This window comes from Pseudophryne corroboree, chromosome 10 (assembly GCF_028390025.1).
Source record: "Pseudophryne corroboree isolate aPseCor3 chromosome 10, aPseCor3.hap2, whole genome shotgun sequence".
In the NCBI taxonomy this organism is placed as follows: domain Eukaryota; kingdom Metazoa; phylum Chordata; class Amphibia; order Anura; family Myobatrachidae; genus Pseudophryne; species Pseudophryne corroboree.
In genome coordinates this window covers 140,290,449-140,311,569 of record NC_086453.1, presented here as the reverse complement: position 1 = coordinate 140,311,569, position 21,121 = coordinate 140,290,449, and the positions used below count along the sequence as shown (strand labels likewise).

The 21,121-nt window shown below is 49.8% G+C and overlaps 1 protein-coding gene across 2 annotated transcripts in view; it reads right to left on the bottom strand.

The window, feature by feature from the left end:
* PPP6R1 (protein phosphatase 6 regulatory subunit 1) overlaps positions 1–21,121 on the bottom strand; it is a 329,328-nt gene that overhangs the window by 265,446 nt on the left and 42,761 nt on the right. For both annotated transcript variants that reach the window (XM_063942823.1, XM_063942824.1), the window contains exon 4: positions 11,565–11,702. In XM_063942823.1, coding sequence (XP_063798893.1) covers positions 11,565–11,702 — 138 coding nt within the window. The remainder of the gene's footprint in view (positions 1–11,564; positions 11,703–21,121) is intronic.

The window sequence follows — 21,121 nt, the reverse complement described above, 5'->3', positions numbered from 1 at the left end:
TCTTACACCCATAGTGCATACGCGCTGAGCTATTTTCCTAAAGAGCAAGCGGTTTTCAGGAGGTTAAAGACTCTGCTGAAAATCTTTCGTTAGAAAGGCTATTTACATAATGGGCTGGGTCTGAATTCCAAGGGTGGGAGCATGGACCATTTTATGTCTCTGCTGCCGTAATGTGTAAAAAAGGGAGACTGCTGCTATAATGTGTATAAAGGGGTACACTGCCAGCAATGTATATATTATGTATACAGTATATTGTACATAAACATTGGTGGTCAGTGGTGACAGAACATATACATTGCTGGCCTCTGCCTGCAATGTATATATTACTGGCATGCATAATCATTGGTGGGCAGCGGTGCCAGTAATATATACTTTGCTGGCCACTGCCAGCAATGTATATATTACTGAGGGACAGGCAGAAACAGTGGTGGCAGCAGATACCTGGTCACTGCTGCTGCGTGACTTGGGGAGGGGGCAGGAGCAGGGCGGGACAGGAGTGCCGAGGACAGTTCATCCATCATCGCTCAGCACCGTACACGCTGAGCGATGATGGGCGAACAAGGAGAGAGGTGGCCAAAACATTGTGTGCAAAACACACAACTGACCACCTCGCTGGCGATGATGCGGGAGCGCGCATCAGCGTTCATCGCCCGACCCATAGACACCAGTAGATTTTGAGCTCAAAGCAGCTCAAAACGCCAAAAGTGAGCTGCTTTGAGATCAAAATCTTCTAGTGTGTATGGGCCTTTACAAAGCAGAAGCACTAGACAGAAAAAAAAAAACCAAACATAATCGGGTGCTAATCAAAGAGTCCAGGAGCTTTGATAAAGCAGGAGAAAATAAGAATTTACTTACCGATAATTCTAGTTCTCGTAGTCCGTAGTGGATGCTGGGGACTCCGTCAGGACCATGGGGATTAGCGGCTCCGCAGGAGACAGGGTACAAAAGTAAAAGCTTTAGGATCAGGTGGTGTGCACTGGCTCCTCCCCCTATGACCCTCCTCCAAGCCTCAGTTAGGATACTGTGCCCGGACGAGCGTACACAATAAGGAAGGATTTTGAATCCCGGGTAAGACTCATACCAGCCACACCAATCACACTGTACAACCTGTGATCTGAACCCAGTTAACAGCATGATAACAGCGGAGCCTCTGAAAAGATGGCTCACAACAATAATAACCCGATTTTTGTAACAATAACTATGTACAAGTATTGCAGACAATCCGCACTTGGGATGGGCGCCCAGCATCCACTACGGACTACGAGAAATAGAATTATCGGTAAGTAAATTCTTATTTTCTCTGACGTCCTAAGTGGATGCTGGGGACTCCGTCAGGACCATGGGGATTATACCAAAGCTCCCAAACGGGCGGGAGAGTGCGGATGACTCTGCAGCACCGAGTGAGAGAACTCCAGGTCCTCCTCAGCCAGGGTGTGCCCCTGACCAAGTAGCAGCTCGGCAAAGTTGTAAAGCCGAGACCCCTCGGGCAGCCGCCCAAGATGAGCCCACCTTCCTTGTGGAATGGGCATTTACATATTTTGGCTGTGGCAGGCCTGCCACAGAATGTGCAAGCTGAATTGTACTACACATCCAACTAGCAATCGTCTGCTTAGAAGCAAGAGCACCCAGTTTGTTGGGTGCATACAGGATAACAGCAAGTCAGTTTTCCTGACTCCAGCTGTCCTGGAAACCTATATTTTCAGGGCCCTGACAACATCTAGCAACTTGGATTCCTCCAAGTCCCTAGTAGCCGCAGGCACCACAATAAGCTGGTTCAGGTGAAACGCTGACACCACCTTATGGAGAAACTGGGGACGAGTCCGCAGCTCTGCCCTGTCCGAATGGACAGTCAGATATGGGCTTTTGTGAGACAAAGCCGCCAATTCTGACACTCGCCTGGCCGAGGCCAGGGCCAACATCATGGTCACTTTCCATGTGAAATATTTCAAATCCACAGATTTGAGCGGTTTAAACCAATGTGATTTGAGGAATCCCAGAACTACGTTGAGATCCCACAGTGCCACTGGAGGCACAAAAGGGGGTTGTATATGCAGTACTCCCTTGACAAACTTCTGGACTTCAGGAACTGAAGCCAATTCTTTCTGGAAGAAAATCGACAGGGCCGAAATTTGAACCTTAATGGACCCCAATTTGAGGCCCATAGACACTCCTGTTTTCAGGAAATGCAGGAATCGACCGAGTTGAAATTTCTTCGTGGGGCCTTCCTGGCCTCACACCACGCAACATATTTTTGCCACATGTGGTGATAATGTTGTGCGGTCACCTCCTTCCTGGCTCTGACCAGGGTAGGAATGACCTCTTCCGGAATGCCTTTTTCCCTTAGGATCCGGCGTTCAACCGCCATGCCGTCAAACGCAGCCGCGGTAAGTCTTGGAACAGACATGGTACTTGCTGAAGCAAGTCCCTTCTTAGCGGCAGAGGCCATGAGTCCTCTGTGAGCATCTCTTGAAGTTCCGGGTACCAAGTCCTTCTTGGCCAATCCAGAGCCACGAGTATAGTTCTTACTCCTCTACGTCTTATAATTCTCAGTACCTTAGGTATGAGAAGCAGAGGAGGGAACACATACACCGACTGGTACACCCACTGTGTTACCAGAACGTCCACAGCTATTGCCTGAGGGTCTCTTGACCTGGCGCAATACCTGTCCAGTTTTTTGTTCAGGCGGGACGCCATCATGTCCACCTTTGGTCTTTTCCAACGGTTCACAATCATGTGGAAGACTTCCCGATGAAGTCCCCACTCTCCCGGGTGGAGGTCGTGCTGAGGAAGTCTGCTTCCCAGTTGTCCACTCCCGGAATGAACACTGCTGACAGTGCTAACACATGATTTTCCGCCCAGCGAAGAATCCTTGCAGTTTCTGCCATTGCCCTCCTGCTTCTTGTGCCGCCCAGTCTGTTTACGTGGGCGACTGCCGTGATGTTGTCCCACTGGATCAATACCGGCTGACCTTGAAGCAGAGGTCTTGCTAAGCTTAGAGCATTGTAAATTGCTCTTAGCTCCAGTATATTTATGTGGAGAGAAGTCTCCAGACTTGATCACACTCCCTGGAAATTTTTTCCTTGTGTGACTGCTCCCCAGCCGTTCAGGCTGGCATCCGTGGTCACCAGGACCCAGTCCTGAATGCCGAACCTGTGGCCCTTTAGTAGATGAGCACTCTGCAGCCACCACAGAAGAGACACCCTTGTCCTTGGAGACAGGGTTATCCGCTGATGCATCTGAAGATGCGATCCGGACCATTTTTCCAGCAGATCCCACTGAAAAGTTCTTGCGTGAAATCTGCCGAATGGAATCGCTTCGTAAGAAGCCACCATTTTTCCCAGGACCCTTGTGCAATGATGCACTGACACTTTTCCTGGTTTTAGGAGGTTCCTGACTAGCTCGGATAACTCCCTGGCTTTCTCCTCCGGGAGAAACACCTTTTTCTGGACTGTGTCCAGAATCATCCCTAGGAACAGCAGACGTGTCGTCGGAGACAGCTGCGATTTTGGAATATTTAGAATCCACCCGTGCTGTCGTAGAACTACTTGAGATAGTGCTACTCCGACCTCCAACTGTTCTCTGGACCTTGCCCTTATCAGGAGATCGTCCAAGTAAGGGATAATTAAGACGCCTTTTCTTTGAAGAAGAATCATCATTTCGGCCATTACCTTGGTAAAGACCCGGGGTGCCGTGGACAATCCAAACGGCAGCGTCTGAAACCGATAGTGACAGTTTTGTACCACGAACCTGAGGTACCCTTGGTGAGAAGGGCAAATTGGGACATGGAAGTAAGCATCCTTGATGTCCAGGGACACCATATAGTCCCCTTCTTCCTGGTTCGCTATCACTGCTCTGAGTGACTCCATCTTGATTTGAACCTTTGTATGTAAGTGTTCAAATATTTCAGATTTAGAATAGGTCTCACCGAGCCGTCTGGCTTCAGTACCACAATATAGTGTGGAATAATACCCCTTTCCTTGTTGTAGGAGGGGTACTTTGATTATCACCTGCTGGGAATACAGCTTGTGAATTGTTTCCAATACTGCCTCCCTGTCGGAGGGAGACGTTGGTAAAGCAGACTTCAGGAACCTGCGAGGGGGAGACGTCTCGAACTTCCAATCTGTACCCCTGGGATACTACTTGTAGGATCCAGGGGTCCACTTGCGAGTGAGCCCACTGCGCGCTGAAACTCTTGAGACGACCCCCCACCGCAGCTGAGTCCGCTTGTAAGGCCCCAGCGTCATGCTGAGGACTTGGCAAAAGCGGTGGAGGGCTTCTGTTCCTGGGAATGGGCTGCCTGCTGCAGTCTTCTTCCCTTTCCTCTATCCCTGGGCAGATATGACTGGCCATTTGCCTGCTTGCCCTTATGGGGACGAAAGGACTGAGGCTGAAAAGACGGTGTCTTTTTCTGCTGAGATGTGACTTGGGGTAAAAAAGGTGGATTTTCCAGCTGTTGCCGTGGCCACCAGGTCCGATGGACCGACCCCAAATAACTCCTCCCCTTTATACGGCAATACTTCCATGTGCCGTTTGGAATCTGCATCACCTGACCACTGTCGTGTCCATAAACATCTTCTGGCAGATATGGACATCGCACTTACTCTTGATGCCAGAGTGCAAATATCCCTCTGTGCATCTCGCATATATAGAAATGCATCCTTTAAATGCTCTATAGTCAATAAAATACTGTCCCTGTCAAGGGTATCAATATTTTCAGTCAGGGAATCCGACCAAGCCACCCCAGCGCTGCACATCCAGGCTGAGGCGATCGCTGGTCGCAGTATAACACCAGTATGTGTGTATATACTTTTTAGGATATTTTCCAGCCTCCTATCAGCTGGCTCCTTGAGGGCGGCCGTATCTGGAGACGGTAACGCCACTTGTTTTGATAAGCGTGTGAGCGCCTTATCCACCCTAAGGGGTGTTTCCCAACGCGCCCTAACTTCTGGCGGGAAAGGGTATAACGCCAATAATTTTCTATCGGGGAAAACCCACGCATCATCACACACTTCATTTAATTTATCTGATTCAGGAAAAACTACAGGTAGTTTTTTCACACCCCACATAATACCCTCTTTTGTGGTACTTGTAGTATCAGAAATATGTAACACCTCCTTCATTGCCCTTAACATGTAACGTGTGGCCCAAATGGAAAATACGTTTGTTTCTTCACCGTCGACACTGGAGTCAGTGTCCGTGTCTGTGTCGACCGACTGAGGTAAATGGGCGTTTTAAAGCCCCTGACGGTGTTTGAGACGCCTGGACAGGTACTAATTGGTTTGCCGGCCGTCTCATGTCGTCAACCGACCTTGCAGCGTGTTGACATTATCACGTAATTCCCTAAATAAGCCATCCATTCCGGTGTCGACTCCCTAGAGAGTGACATCACCTTTACAGGCAATTGCTCCGCCTCCTCACCAACATCGTCCTCATACATGTCGACACACACGTACCGACACACAGCACACACACAGGGAATGCTCTGATAGAGGACAGGACCCCACTAGCCCTTTGGGGAGACAGAGGGAGAGTTTGCCAGCACACACCAAAACGCTATAATTATACAGGGACAACCTTTATATAAGTGTTTTTCCCTTATAGCATCTTAATATATATATAATCATATCGCCAATAAGTGCCCCCCCTCTCTGTTTTAACCCTGTTTCTGTAGTGCAGTGCAGGGGAGAGCCTGGGAGCCTTCCCACCAGCATTTCTGTGAGGGAAAATGGCGCTGTGTGCTGAGGAGAATAGGCTCCGCCCTCTTTTCGGCGGGCTTCTTCTCTTGTTTTTCTGAGACCTAGCAGGGGTTAAATACATCCATATAGCCCCAGGGGCTATATGTGATGTATCTTTTAGCCAGTATAGGTATTTCATTGCTGCCCAGGGCGCCCCCCCCAGCGCCCTGCACCCTCAGTGACCGCTGGAGTGAAGTGTGCTGACAACAATGGCGCACAGCTGCAGTGCTGTGCGCTACCTCATGAAGACTGAAAAGTCTTCTGCCGCCGGTTTCTGGACCTCTTCACTCTTCGGCATCTGCAAGGGGGTCGGCGGCGCGGCTCTGGGACCGGACTCCATGGCTGGGCCTGTGTTCGATCCCTCTGGAGCTAATGGTGTCCAGTAGCCTAAGAAGCCAATCCATCCTGCACGCAGGTTAGTTCACTTCTTCTCCCCTAAGTCCCTCGTAGCAGTGAGCCTGTTGCCAGCAGGACTCACTGAAAATAAAAAACCTAACAAAACTTTTACTCTAAGCAGCTCTTTAGGAGAGCCACCTAGATTGCACCCTTCTCGGCCGGGCACAAAAATCTAACTGAGGCTTGGAGGAGGGTCATAGGGGGAGGAGCCAGTGCACACCACCTGATCCTAAAGCTTTTACTTTTGTGCCCTGTCTCCTGCGGAGCCGCTAATCCCCATGGTCCTGACGGAGTCCCCAGCATCCACTTAGGACGTCAGAGAAATACACACTAGAGAGGACCCACCGTCACTTCATTTAACTATGCACACATTGTTTTCTACAAGCCGGGATCACAGAGGTACAAGCCGGGTGCAGCCACATCTCCCGCAGTGGAGAGTCTGCATACTGGCCGAGCAGAGAATACAAACAGTCTCCCTCACAGTGGAGAGTAAGTAACACTGGATCACTGCCTGATTACACTTGAACTGAACGCCAATAACCTGGTATAAAGTACAGAAGATCAGGGCAGTATAATTTATTGTGTACACATGGTTAATTCTCACCTGGAGAAAGGAAAGACATTTGCTGCTGTCACCTGCATGAACTCAGATATAAGTAGGATACAGTGTATTTTAAACACATTACCAACTCTGGACATTTGAAGTCTATAGGGGGTATTCAATTGGCATTTTCCGACAGTTATTAGGTTGAATATGCATTTGACCTATTCAATGAAAGTGACGTTTTTCGACTGTCGGAAAAACCAGTCATAAAACATGTGGATCGGCGAGTGTGTTTTTGTCGAAAAACACGTCTGTTTTCGACAGTTTACCGCTGATGCAGATTCGATTTGCTATCAAGTCGAATCTGCACTGTCGGAATGCTTGCCGGAAAAGGCCGGCATTGAATAGTGACGTGTCGGATCAGACTTCAATTGAATTTACCTCTACAGATGAAACAGCACTATTGCATTTAATTATAATACACCTCCTGGATAGCTATTTTATATAGTATTGTGACATCCACATTTTTATAGAACTGTATTGAATATTATTTATACAGTATCTAGCAACCGGTTGCTGCAGTGAAATAAATCTTAAAGTTTATAATTGATTTAGGTGTTGGGATTCTTTCCATGCCAACATTAGTTTATTAGTGCAGAGTCAAATTTGTTTCATTAGCAGCACTCGACAAACATTTATTTGTATAACTGTTGAACCAAAAGAACTTAATTATGGTATAACTAGGTGATTCATCACGCCCTACGGGCGCTCTTCACACCGTCGTAAGGGGCTACGCCCCCTTAACCCTTGCACACCCTTGTGGCATGCAATATTTTTATTATATGGAGTATTACATCCAATCATAATTGTGTGTTTAAATATTGCACGGACAAAGGGCGTGCAATGGTTAAGGGGTCGAAGCCCCTTGCAACAGCGTGAACAGTGCACGCAGAGCCTGATAACTCACCTAGTAGGTGCTTTGGTTGGGGGAGTGGTGGGTGCGGGGGAAGATGCGGATGGGACCCTGGGGTGCCGCGGGAGGGGCGGTTGCGGTGGTGCTGCAGGTGGGGGAGGGGCTGGTGCGGTGGTGCCACAGGTGGGGGAGGGTGCGTGGGTGCCACGGGTGGTGGTCCGGAGCAACTGCGGGTGGGGGAGGAGCAGTTGCGGGGGTGTCCCGGGTGGGGGAGGGCCGGATGCGGTGGTGCAGCGGGAGGGGCAGGTGCAGGGTTGCTGCAGGTGGGGGAGGGGTCCCTGAGCTACCGCGGGTGCTGTAGGGGGTGTGTGGGGGTGCCACGGATGGGGCCCGGAGGTACTGTGAGTGGGGGAGGGGTGAGTAATGCTTATCCTGCTTCTCCTCCTGTCAGCAGCTAAGCTGCTGTCCTCCCTTTGGCAGTGGCTCTTCCGGAGACTTGCACAGCAGCCAGTCACTATTGTTAGCGCCAGTGTCCCAACGCGCCGCATTACAGGGAAGAAGGTGCACTCATTAAACTACAGCTCCCAGCAGCCCTAATGGCCGGAATGCTTCGGCGCTAATGGCTGCTAGGAGCTGTAGTTTATTTAGTGTGTCTACTTCCCTGTAATATGGCGCGTTGGGACACTGGTGCTAACAATAGTGACTGGCTGGCAGAACTGAGTGACTGGCTGAATCAATGTAAAAGGTGAGAGTGCTGGCCCGGCGCTAGCCGCTCAGCAAAGGGATGCAGTGCAGGGAGGCACCAGGAAGGAGAGACGTTCTCCCTGCTCTGCATCCCTGTGCTGAGCTTCTGCTGCTATCCCTGCTGCTGCCGGCTGCTGCAACACATGCAGCGGCGCCGAAAGCACAAAACATTTTCTCCCCCTCGGCGCGGGCAGCACAAAGCCTCCTCTCCCCCTCCCCTCCCCTGTGTGACATTCAGTGGCCGGGAGGGAGCCAAAGTGGGCCGAGCTAGATGGGAGTAAGGGGCGGAGCTACACGGGACCATGCTGCAGCAGGAGGATGAGCTGCTACAGCTTCGGCCAGCCAGACTTCATTAGCTAAGTGTCTGGAAAGAGTGAGTGTGTGTGTGTGTGTGTGTGTGTATACAGTGTCTGTGTATACTGTATATGTGTGACTGTGTATGTGTGTAATGTATGAACAGTATGTATGTGTGTGTGTGTGTGTGTGTGTGTGTTTGTATATATATATATATATATGTGTCTGTGTGTGTGTGTATATGTGACTGCTGCATAATGTGTGTAAGCGTCACTGGTACAGGGGGCGTTACGTGTGTAAGCGTCACTGGTACAGGGGGCGTTACGTGTGTAAGCGTCACTGGTACAGGGGGCGTTACGTGTGTAAGCGTCACTGGTACAGGGGCCGTTACGTGTGTAAGCGTCACTGGTACAGGGGCCGTTACGTGTGTAAGCGTCACTGGTACAGGGGCCGTTACGTGTGTAAGCGTCACTGGTACAGGGGCCGTTACGTGTGTAAGCGTCACTGGTACAGGGGCCGTTACGTGTGTAAGCGTCACTGGTACAGGGGCCGTTACGTGTGTAAGCGGCACCGGTACAGGGGGGGCGTTACGTGTGTAAGCGGCACTGGTACAGGGGGGGCGTTACGTGTGTAAGCGGCACTGGTACAGGGGGGGCGTTACGTGTGTAAGCGGCACTGGTACAGGGGGGGCGTTACGTGTGTAAGCGGCACTGGTACAGGGGGGGCGTTACGTGTGTAAGCGGCACTGGTACAGGGGGCGTTACGTGTGTAAGCGGCACTGGTACAGGGGGCGTTACGTGTGTAAGCGGCACTGGTACAGGGGGCGTTACGTGTGTAAGCGGCACTGGTACAGGGGGCGTTACGTGTGTAAGCGGCACTGGTACAGGGGGCGTTACGTGTGTAAGCGGCACTGGTACAGGGGGCGTTACGTGTGTAAGCGGCACTGGTACAGGGGGCGTTACGTGTGTAAGCGGCACTGGTACAGGGGGCGTTACGTTTGTAAGCGGCACTGGTACAGAGGGCGTTACGTGTGTAAGCGTCACTGCTACAGGGGGCGTTACGTGTGTAAGCGTCACTGCTACAGGGGGCGTTACGTGTGTAAGCGTCACTGCTACAGGGGGCGTTACGTGTGTAAGCGTCACTGCTACAGGGGGCGTTACGTGTGTAAGCGTCACTACTACAGGGGGTGTTACTTGTGTAAGCGTCAGTGGTACAGGGGGGCGTGACATGTGTAAGCGTCACTGGTTCAGGGGGCATTACATGTGTAAGCGTCTCTGGTACAGGGGGCATTACATGTGTAAGTGTCTCTACTACAGGGGTCATTATGTGCGCTGTGCGTTTGTAAAGTATGCAAGGGTGCAAATTTATAGTTTGCAGGTGGGCGCCGAACACTCTAGCAACGGCCCTGACTGTACACCCACTGCACTGCACAGCACTGTCACCTTATACATTGATTCAGCGTCCAGACATTACCCTCCGCGATATCACCCACTCTATCCGTTACATTAGCCATCTCGGGGCTTCCAGGCCGGCAGGCCAGGTGCTGTGTTGCGGAGTCAGGGCCTCTGGGTGCGGCTGTGGTGGGGAGGCACTTCTGTGACATCACACGCAGAGGAGGCTCCGGAGCTCAGAGTATGCGGCGCAGGGAGGCCTATGAAAGCCTTCCGCTGCGCCGCTTTCACACACATCTATGCCGGTGGTCGCAGCAGCTTTTGTTCCACCTGCGGCGCAGCTAGGGAGTGGGGATTGTTGATGCTGGAGGGGGCAGGTGGACTGGCAGCAAGACATTGGTGGTCATTCCGAGTTAATCGCTTGCTAGTTTTTAGCAGCCGTGCAAACGCTATGCCGCCGCCCACTGGGAGTGTATTTTAGCTTAGCAGAAGTGCGAACGAAGGGATCGGAGAGCGGGTACAAAAACATTTTGTGCAGTTTCAGAGTAGCTTCAGACCTACTCGGCGCTTGCGATCACTTCAGACCATTCAGTTCCTGATTTGACGTCACGAACACGCCCTGCGTTCGGCCAGCCACGCCTGCCTTTTTCCGAACACTCTCTGAAAACGGTCAGTTGACACCCAGAAACGCCCTCTTCCTGTCAATCACTCTGCGGCTGCCTGTGCGACTGCAAAGCATCGCTAGACCCTGTGTAAAACTATATCGTTCATTGTAATAGTACGCGGCACGTGCGCATTGCGCTGCATACGCATGCACAGAAGTGCTGAGTTTTTGCCTGATCGCTGCACAGCGAACGAATGCAGCTAGCGACCAACTTGGAATGACGCCCATAGGACGCTGCAGTAAAAGGATTGTTTTTCCCCCTATCTGCAGCGCAGAGACTTGCTGCAGATGCAGTGGCATACCCTCCAGCTGCACCTTTTTGACAGGTACAGTCCCCTTTTTTTCTGGTATGTACAGTTTTGCGACTCTCCAAGCTTCTATTGAAAGTATAGGAAAAGGGGCGTGGCCACGTGTCTGTACCCGTGGCCACGCCCCCTTTTAGAATGTGTATCAATGTGTATGTGTAAATTGTTGGAGGGTGTGTTGCTGCAGATGCAGTAGGCCTATTTTGGGGTGTGTGGCTGGAGCTGCAGCTCCATCAGTCCCATTGCTAATCCTGCTCTGTGAAAACACAGCAGGCAAAGGGCAGAGCCTCCCATTGGATGTAACCTGTGCGGGAGGGTGTTTCTCGCCCAATCAGCTGTGGACTGGGTGTGATAGACCTGCCACTAACCCAATGAGAGCTCCTAGCCACGCCCAGCGTTAGATACCCAGGCACAGAATCACAGGGCTATTATATAGGAGATATCATGAATAGACTACCAAGTACATCACAAAACTTTGCAGCCACAATGAAAATATTATGGAAGGAATAAATGCAGATCTTCAGCACAAATGACAGCAGGCCACAATGAGAGTACAGCTTTTGAAAGTTCACACTTACATTGAATACATCCTGCCGCAACTGTGGCTGTTCCACGCATGTCAAAAGCCGCAGCAGAAGGTCCATAATTGCTGATGTGCCAATATGCCTGAGCAGTAAGTTAACAAAATCTTCCTTTTTTTGCAGAAAGGCTACAATCTGAAAAACAGAATATCTATTACACACCACAGAAATGATGTAAATATACATTAAAGAAACATGAAGTAGGCATATAGGGGTCCATTCATGAAGCAGTGAAAAGAGTGGAGAAGTGAGCCACTAGAGAAGTTGCCCATGGCAACCAATCAGCTGCTCTGTATAACTTAATAGTATGCAAATTATAAATGTTACTTAAATGCTGATTGGTTGCCATGAGCAACTTCTCCACTAGCTCACTTCTCCACTTCATGAATAGACTCCATAGAAACAAAGTAAGTAAAATGTCTAAACAAAAAATAAATAAATATGCAATTCGATACCACATTGTAATGACATTTTTTAAGGAAAGCTGAGCCACTCCCAGTTATCCAAATGAAATATACAACCAGTCATTGGAGATGAAGCATGTCATTTAAGCCCCAGCTTCCCTGTAGACTTAGCATACTTCATCTCACATTAAACCCTTTACATAACCATGTAAACAAGTTGTCCCAAACTGGTTCTCAAGCCTCAACAAGAGTACACACTTCAAGAATGCATAACTGGTTCAACAGATTTCATTCATTCACTCCTACTCCTGGGAGAAGTCACAGAACATGCACTGCTGGGGGATAAGCCTAGACAGTTTTTGTGTCAAACATTTCATTGCAATTATTTCCAAATAGTAATAGTAACCATGAAAATATGATTCATACATGGCATGAAACTTAGAAAGTATTAGGCTTTGTAAATACGCCCATTATTTTAATGCGTTTAACACAATGTCTATTAAACGTGCTTTGATGCAGATAATCCTCAAAATAATGTACAGATCCTTCAAAACACAGTTTTTGATAACTATTCAGTTAACTTGAATGGTGAAATTGCCTGCTGCATTGCAAGTGTACATGCACGGCAATATACAATGACGTTATATGGGAAAGCACATAACAACATAGGGGTATATGCAATTGCGGTCGAATTCCCGAAATTGTCGAAAAATTGGACTTTTTCGGTGACAGGAGTCACGTGGTGTCCCGGCATTCGGGGAAAGGGGTCTCATGTGTAAACATGGGACCCCTTTCAGTCCGCTGGATCGGCTGTTCGTTTTCTTTTTTTGCCAAGTACGAGGATTTATATCTGGACACTGGATTGAGGTGAGTATAATTTGATTCACAGGTACCCCGGATCGTCGGATCAGGAGACGTGGCAGTCGGCGGGTCAACATAGTTAAGTATGTGTGTGTCGGCAGGTGTGCAATAAAGTTTTACTCTCAAGGTGTGTGTCTCCTGTTTTTATTTGGGTTTTTTTTTTTCAGTAGTACTACAGGTACCAGCGGGCCCGTTTTTCTCCCGCATGCTGGTACTTGTGGTTCTCCAAGTACCAGCTTGCGGGGGAGGCTACCTGGGACTTGTAGTACTACAGGAAAAAACAATATTCTTTACATTTTCTCAAGGCTATCAGCCTCCCATCCGCAGCCCTTGGATGGGGGGGGGGGGGGGGGGACAGCCTCGGGCTTCACCCCTGGCCCTTGGGTGGCTGGGGGAGGGGGACCCCTTGATTGAAGAGGTCCCCACTCCCCCAGGGTACCCCGGCCAGGGGTGACTAGTTGGATATTTAATGCCACGGCCGCAGGGCGCTGTATAAAAGTGACCCCCGGCTGTGGCATTATCTGTCCAGCTAGTGGAGCCCGATGCTGGTGTAAAAAATACGGGGGACCCCTACTCTTTTTGTCCCCCGTAATTTTTGCACCAGCACCAGGCGCAGAGCCCGGTGCTGGTTTTAAAAATACGGGGGATCCCCTGTCCATTTTTCCCCCGGATTTTTAGAACCAGGACCAGCTCGAAGAGCCCGAGGCTGGTTATGCTTTGGAGAGGGGACCCCACGCCATTTTTTTCCGGGTTTTTTCCCGTTTTTAAAAAAACGGAACAAATCCGTCAAATAGGCCGTTTTTCGGCAGCGGGACTGTCGAATCCGTTTTTTATTGCATATGGTCAATTTCGGCACCCACTTGCCGAAATTAGACTGTCGAATTGAAAAACGGCTGATAATTTGCCGCGATTCGCCACTAATTGCATATACCCCATAGTGGCAGGAAGCTTTGAGATGCATTAATGGGAGTTCTAAAAATCTGTTAAAGAAGACAATCACAAGGTGTTGTCTGTCTTAACAAGTGTCCATGTATAAATGTTCCTAAAAAGGGTCTCTCCACCTTAAGACAACTTTAGATTGTACATGCGTTCAAGAAACCTGCAAATTTGTTTTATGCTCTATTAAGTCATATTTATATCAGTTACTTATACGGAAACAGAACAAAGTTGCTCTGTAGACAACAGGTAACCAACGGACTAAATACAACGGAGCGAAAATATATTATTTACAGAAAATAAGATTTTACTCACCGGTAAATCTATTTCTCGTAGTCCGTAGTGGATGCTGGGTACTCCGTAAGGACCATGGGGAATAGACGGGCTCCGCAGGAGACTGGGCACTTCTTTAAAGAAAAGATTAGGTACTACATCTGGTGTGCACTGGCTCCTCCCTCTATGCCCCTCCACCAGACCTCAGTTAGGGAAACTGTGCCCGGAAGAGCTGACATTACAAGGAAAGGATTTGGAATCCAGGGTAAGACTCATACCAGCCACACCAATCACACCGTACAACTCGTGATAACTATACCCAGTTATCAGTAGGAACAACAACTGAGCCTCATTAAACTGATGGCTCAGAACAAAAAACCCTATAGTTAAGCAATAACTATATACCAGTATTGCAGAATTCCGCACTTGGGACGGGCTCCCAGCATCCACTACGGACTACGAGAAATAGATTTACCGGGGAGTAAAATCTTATTTTCTCTGACGTCCTAGTGGATGCTGGGTACTCCGTAAGGACCATGGGGATTATACCAAAGCTCCCAAACGGGCGGGAGAGTGCGGATGACTCTGCAGCACCGAATGAGCAAACTCAAGGTCCTCCTCAGCCAGGGTATCAAACTTGTAGAATTTTGCTAACGTGTTTGACCCCGACCAGGTAGCAGCTCGGCAAAGTTGTAAAGCCGAGACCCCTCGGGCAGCCGCCCAAGAAGAGCCCACCTTCCTCGTGGAATGGGCTTTTACTGATTTAGGATGCGGCAGTCCAGCCGCTGAATGTGCAAGTTGAATCGTGCTACAGATCCAGCGAGCAATAGTCTGCTTAGAAACAGGAGCACCCAGCTTGTTGGGTGCATGCAGGATAAACAGCGAGTCAGTTTTTCTGACTCTAGCCGTCCTGGAAACATAGATTTTCAGGGCCCGGACTACATCCAGCAACTTGGAAGCCTCCAAGTCCCGAGTAGCCGCAGGCACCACAATAGGTTGGTTCAAATGAAACGCTGATACCACCTTAGGGAGAAATTGGGGACGAGTCCTCAATTCTGCCCTGTCCATATGGAAGATCAGATATGGGCTTTTACAGGACAAAACCGCCAATTCTGACACATGCCTAGCCGAAGCCAAGGCCAAAAGCATGACCACTTTCCACGTGAGATACTTCAACTCCACGGTCTGAAGTGGCTCAAACCAATGTGATTTTAGGAAATCCAACACAACGTTGAGATCCCAAGGTGCCACTGGAGGCACAAAAGGGGGCTGAATATGCAGCACTCCCTTAACAAACGTCTGAACTTCAGGCAGTGAAGCCAGATCTTTTTGAAAGAAAATAGACAGGGCCGAAATCTGGACTTTAATGGATCCCAATTTTAGGCCCATAGTCACTCCTAACTGTAGGAAGTGCAGAAATCGACCCAGCTGAAATTCTTCTGTTGGGGCCTTCATAGCCTCACACCAAGCAACATATTTTCGCCATATGCGGTGATAATGTTTTGCTGTCACATCCTTCCTAGCTTTTATCAGCGTAGGAATGACTTCAACCGGAATGCCCTTTTCCATCAGGATCCGGCGTTCAACCGCCATGCCGTCAAACGCAGCCGCGGTAAGTCTTGGAACAGACAGGGCCCCTGCTGTAGCAGGTCCTGTCTGAGAGGCAGAGGCCAAGGGTCCTCGGAGATCATTTCGTGTAGTTCCGGGTACCAAGTCCTTCTTGGCCAATCCGGAACGATGAGTATAGTTCTTACTCCTCTCTTTCTTATTATCCTCAGCACCTTTGGTATGAGAGGAAGAGGAGGGAACACATAAACCGACTGGTACACCCACGGTGTTACTAGAGCGTCCACAGCTATCGCCTGAGGGTCCCTTGACCTGGCGCAATATCTTTTTAGCTTTTTGTTGAGGCGGGACGCCATCATGTCCACCTGTGGCCTTTCCCAACTATTTACAATCAGCTGGAAGACTTCTGGATGAAGTCCCCACTCTCCCGGGTGGAGGTCGTGCCTGCTGAGGAAGTCTGCTTCCCAGTTGTCCACTCCCGGAATGAACACTGCTGACAGTGCTATCACGTGATTTTCCGCCCATCGGAAAATCCTTGTGGCTTCTGCCATCGCCATCCTGCTTCTTGTGCCGCCCTGTCGGTTTACATGGGCGACCGCCATGATGTTGTCTGACTGAATCAGCACCGGCTGGTTTTGAAGCAGGGGTTTTGCCTGACTTAGGGCATTGTAAATGGCCCTTAGTTCCAGAATATTTATGTATAGGGAAGCCTCCTGACTCGACCATTGTCCTTGGAAGTTTCTTCCCTGAGTGACTGCCCCCCCAACCTCGGAGGCTTGCATCCGTGGTCACCAGGACCCAGTCCTGTATGCTGAGTCTGCGGCCCTCGAGAAGATGAGCACTCTGCAGCCACCACAGCAGAGACACCCTGGCCCTCGGGGACAGGGTGATCAGCCGATGCATCTGAAGATGCGATCCGGACCACTTGTCTAACAGATCCCACTGAAAGTTCCTTGCATGGAACCTGCCGAATGGAATTGCCTCGTAAGAAGCTACCATCTTTCCCAGGACTCGCGTGCAGTGATGCACCGACACCTGTTTTGGTTTTAGGAGGTCTCTGACCAGAGATGACAACTCCTTGTCCTTCTCCTCCGGGAGAAACACCTTCTTCTGTTCTGTGTCCAGAATCATACCCAGGAACAGCAGACGCGTCGTAGGAACCAGCTGCGACTTTGGGATATTCAGAATCCAGCTGTGCTGTTGTAGCACTTCCTGAGATAGTGCTACTCTGACTTACAACTGCTCCCTGGACCTCGCCTTTATAAGGAGATCGTCCAAGTACGGGATAATTAGAACTCCCTTCTTCCGAAGGAGTATCATAATTTCGGCCATTACTTTGGTAAATACCCTCGGTGCCGTGGACAGACCAAACGGCAACTTCTGGAATTGGTAATGGCAGTCCTGTACCACAAAACGGAGGTACACCTGGTGAGGTGGGTAAATGGGGACATGTAGGTAAGCATCCTTGATGTCCAGTGATACCATGTAATCCCCCTCTTCCAGGCTTGCAATAACCGCCCTAAGCGATTCCATTTTGAACTTGAACTTCCTTATATAATAAGTGTTCAAGGATTTCAAATTTAGAATGGGTCTCACCGAACCGTCTGGTTTCGGTACCACAAACATTGTGGAATAGTAACCCCGTCCCTGTTGAAGGAGGGGAACTTTGATTATCACCTGCTGGAGGTACAGCTTGTGAATTGCCGCCAGTACTACCTCCCTGTCCTGGGGAGTAGCTGGCAAGGCTGATTTGAGGTAACGGCGAGGGGGAGACGTCTCGAACTCCAGCTTGTATCCCTGAGATACCACTTGTAGAACCCAGAGATCCACCTGTGAGCGAACCCACTGGTCGCTGAAGTTCCGGAGACGGGCCCCCACCGCACCTGGCTCCACATGTGGAGCCCCAGCGTCATGCGGTGGACTTAGTGGAAGCAGGGGAGGATTTTTGTTCTTGGGAACTGGCTGCATGGTGCAGCTTTTTCCCTCTACCCCTGCCTCTGGGCAGAAAGGACGCGCCTCTAACCCGCTTGCCTTTCTGAGGCCGAAAGGACTGCACTTGATAATACGGTGCTTTCTTAGGCTGTGAGGGAACCTGAGGTAAAAAAAAGTCGACTTCCCAGCTGTTGCTGTGGATACGAGGTCCGAAAGACCGTCCCCAAACAATTCCTCACCCTTATAAGGCAAAATTTCCATGCGCCTTTTAGAATCAGCATCACCTGTCCACTGCCGAGTCCATAATACTCTCCTGGCAGAAATGGACATTGCATTAATTCTAGATGCCAGCCGGCAAATGTCCCTCTGTGCATCTCTCATATATAAGACTACGTCTTTAATATGCTCTATGGTTAGCAATATAGTGTCCCTGTCAAGGGAATCAATGTAATCAGACAGGGAATCAGACCACGCTGCTGCAGCACTACACATCCATGCTGAAGCAATAGCAGGTCTCAGTATAGTACCTGAGTGTGTATACACAGACTTCAGGATAGCCTCCTGCTTTCTATCTGCAGGCTCCTTTAAAGGCGGCCGTATCCTGAGAAGGCAGTGCCACCTTTTTTGATAAGCGTGTGAGCGCCTTGTCCACCTTAGGGGATGTCTCCCAGCGTAACCTATCCGTTGGCGGGAAAGGGTACGCCATTAGTAACCGCTTAGAAATTACTAGTTTCTTATCTGGGGAACCCCACGCTTCTTCACACAATTCATTTAATTCATCAGATGGGGGAAAAGTCACTGGCTGCTTTTTCTCCCCAAACATAATACCCTTTTTTGTGGTAACCGGGTTAATGTCAGAAATGTGCAACACATTTTTCATTGCCGTAATCATGCATCGGATGGCCCTAGTGGATTGTATATTTGTCTCATCCTCGTCGACACTGGAGTCAGACTCCGTGTCGACATCTGTGTCTGCCGTCTGAGGTAGCGGGCGTTTTTGAGCCCCTGACGGCCTCTGAGATGCCTGGGCAGGCGCGGGCTGAGATGCCGGCTGTCCCAAAGCTGCGTCATCGAACCTTTTATGCAAGGAGTTGACACTGTCTGTTAATACCTTCCACATATCCATCCACTCAGGTGTCGGCCCCTCAGGGGCCGACATCACACTTATCGGCACCTGCTCCGCCTCCACGTAAGCATCCTCATCAAACATGTCGACACAGCCGTACCGACACACCGCACACACACAGGGAATGCTCTGACTGAGGACAGGACCCCACAAAGTCCTTTGGGGAGACAGAGAGAGAGTATGCCAGCACACACCAGAGCGCTATATAACAGAGGGATATACACTATACACAAAGTGAATTTTCCCCCTACAGCTGCTTATATCACAATTTGCGCCTAAATTTATGTGCCCCCCCCCCCCCTCTTTTTTACCCTTTCTGTAGTGTATACTGCAGGGGAGAGCCTGGGGAGCGTCCTTCCAGCGGAGCTGTGAAGAGAAAATGGCGCTGGCTGTGCTGAGGGAGATAGCCCCGCCCCTTCAACGGCGGGCTTCTCCCGCTTTTTATAACGTTAATGGCGGGGGTTTCTGCACATATACAGTGTTGAACACTGTATTATGTGCTTTTTATTGCCAAAAGGTATATTAATTGCAGCCCAGGGCGCCCCCCCCAGCGCCCTGCACCCACCAGTGACCGGAGCGTGTGGTGTGCTGTGGGAGCAATGGCACACAGCTGCAGTGCTGTGCGCTACCTTATTGAAGACCGAAGTCTTCAGCCGCCGATTTCCTCCGGTTTCTTCCGTCTTCTGGCTCTGCAAGGGGGACGGCGGCGCGGCTCCGGGAACGGACGATCGAGGTCGGGCCCTGTGTTCGATCCCTCTGGAGCTAATGGTGTCCAGTAGCCTGGAAGCACAAGCTAGCTGCAAGCAGGTAGGTTTGCTTCTCTCCCCTAAGTCCCACATAGCAGTGAGTCTGTTGCCAGCAGATCTCACTGAAAATAAAAAACCTAACAAATACTTTTCTTTTTAGTGAACTCAGGAGAGCCCACTAAGTGCATCCAGCTCAGGCCGGGCACAGATTCTAACTGAGGTCTGGAGGAGGGGCATAGAGGGAGGAGCCAGTGCACACCAGATGTAGTACCTAATCTTTTCTTTAAAGAAGTGCCCAGTCTCCTGCGGAGCCCGTCTATTCCCCATGGTCCTTACGGAGTACCCAGCATCCACTAGGACGTCAGAGAAATAAACGGTAAATAAACACAATAGAAAGCAAGAATCAAAGGACTGTCACAAAAAATAAGAATTTACTTACCGATAATTCTATTTCTCATAGTCCGTAGTGGATGCTGGGGACTCCGAAAGGACCATGGGGAATAGCGGCTCCGCAGGAGACTGGGCACAAAGTAAAAGCTTTAGGACTAGCTGGTGTGCACTGGCTCCTCCCCCTATGACCCTCCTCCAAGCCTCAGTTAGGATACTGTGCCCGGACGAGCGTACACAATAAGGAAGGATTTTGAATCCCGGGTAAGACTCATACCAGCCACACCAATCACACCGTACAACTTGTGATCTGAACCCAGTTAACAGCATGATAACAGAAGGAGCCTCTGAAAAGATGGCTCTCAACAACAATAACCCGATTTTTGTAACAATAACTATGTACAAGTAATGCAGACAATCCGCACTTGGGATGGGCGCCCAGCATCCACTACGGACTATGAGAAATAGAATTATCGGTAAGTAAATTCTTATTTTCTCTAACGTCCTAGTGGATGCTGGGGACTCCGAAAGGACCATGGGGATTATACCAAAGCTCCCAAACGGGCGGGAGAGTGCGGATGACTCTGCAGCACCGAATGAGAGAACTCCAGGTCCTCCTCAGCCAGGGTATCAAATTTGTAGAATTTAGCAAACGTGTTTGCCCCTGACCAAGTAGCTGCTCGGCAAAGTTGTAAAGCCGAGACCCCTCGGGCAGCCGCCCAAGATGAGCCCACTTTCCGTGTGGAATGGGCTTTTACAGATTTTGGCTGTGGCAGGCCTGCCACAGAATGTGCAAGCTGAATTGTACTACAAATCCAACGAGCAATCGTCTGCTTAGAAGCAGGAGCACCCAGCTTGTTGGGTGCATACAGGATAAACAGCGAGTCAGATTTTCTGACTCCAGCCGTCCTGGAAACATATATTTTCAGGGCCCTGACTACGTCCAGCAACTTGGAATCCTCCAAGTCCCTAGTAGCCGCAGGCACCACAATAGGTTGGTTTAAGTGAAATGCTGAAACCACCTTAGGGAGAAATTGAGGACGAGTCCTCAATTCTGCCCTGTCCGTATGAAAAATTAGGTAAGGGCTTTTATAGGATAAAGCCGCCAATTCTGATACACGCCTGGCTGAAGCCAGGGCTAACAGCATTACCACTTTCCATGTGAGATATTTCAAGTCCACAGTGGTGAGTGGTGCAAACCAATGTGATTTTAGGAATCCCAACACTACATTGAGATCCCAAGGTGCCACTGGAGGCACAAATGGAGGCTGTATATGCAGTACTCCCTTGACAAACGTCTGAACTTCAGGAACAGAAGCTAGT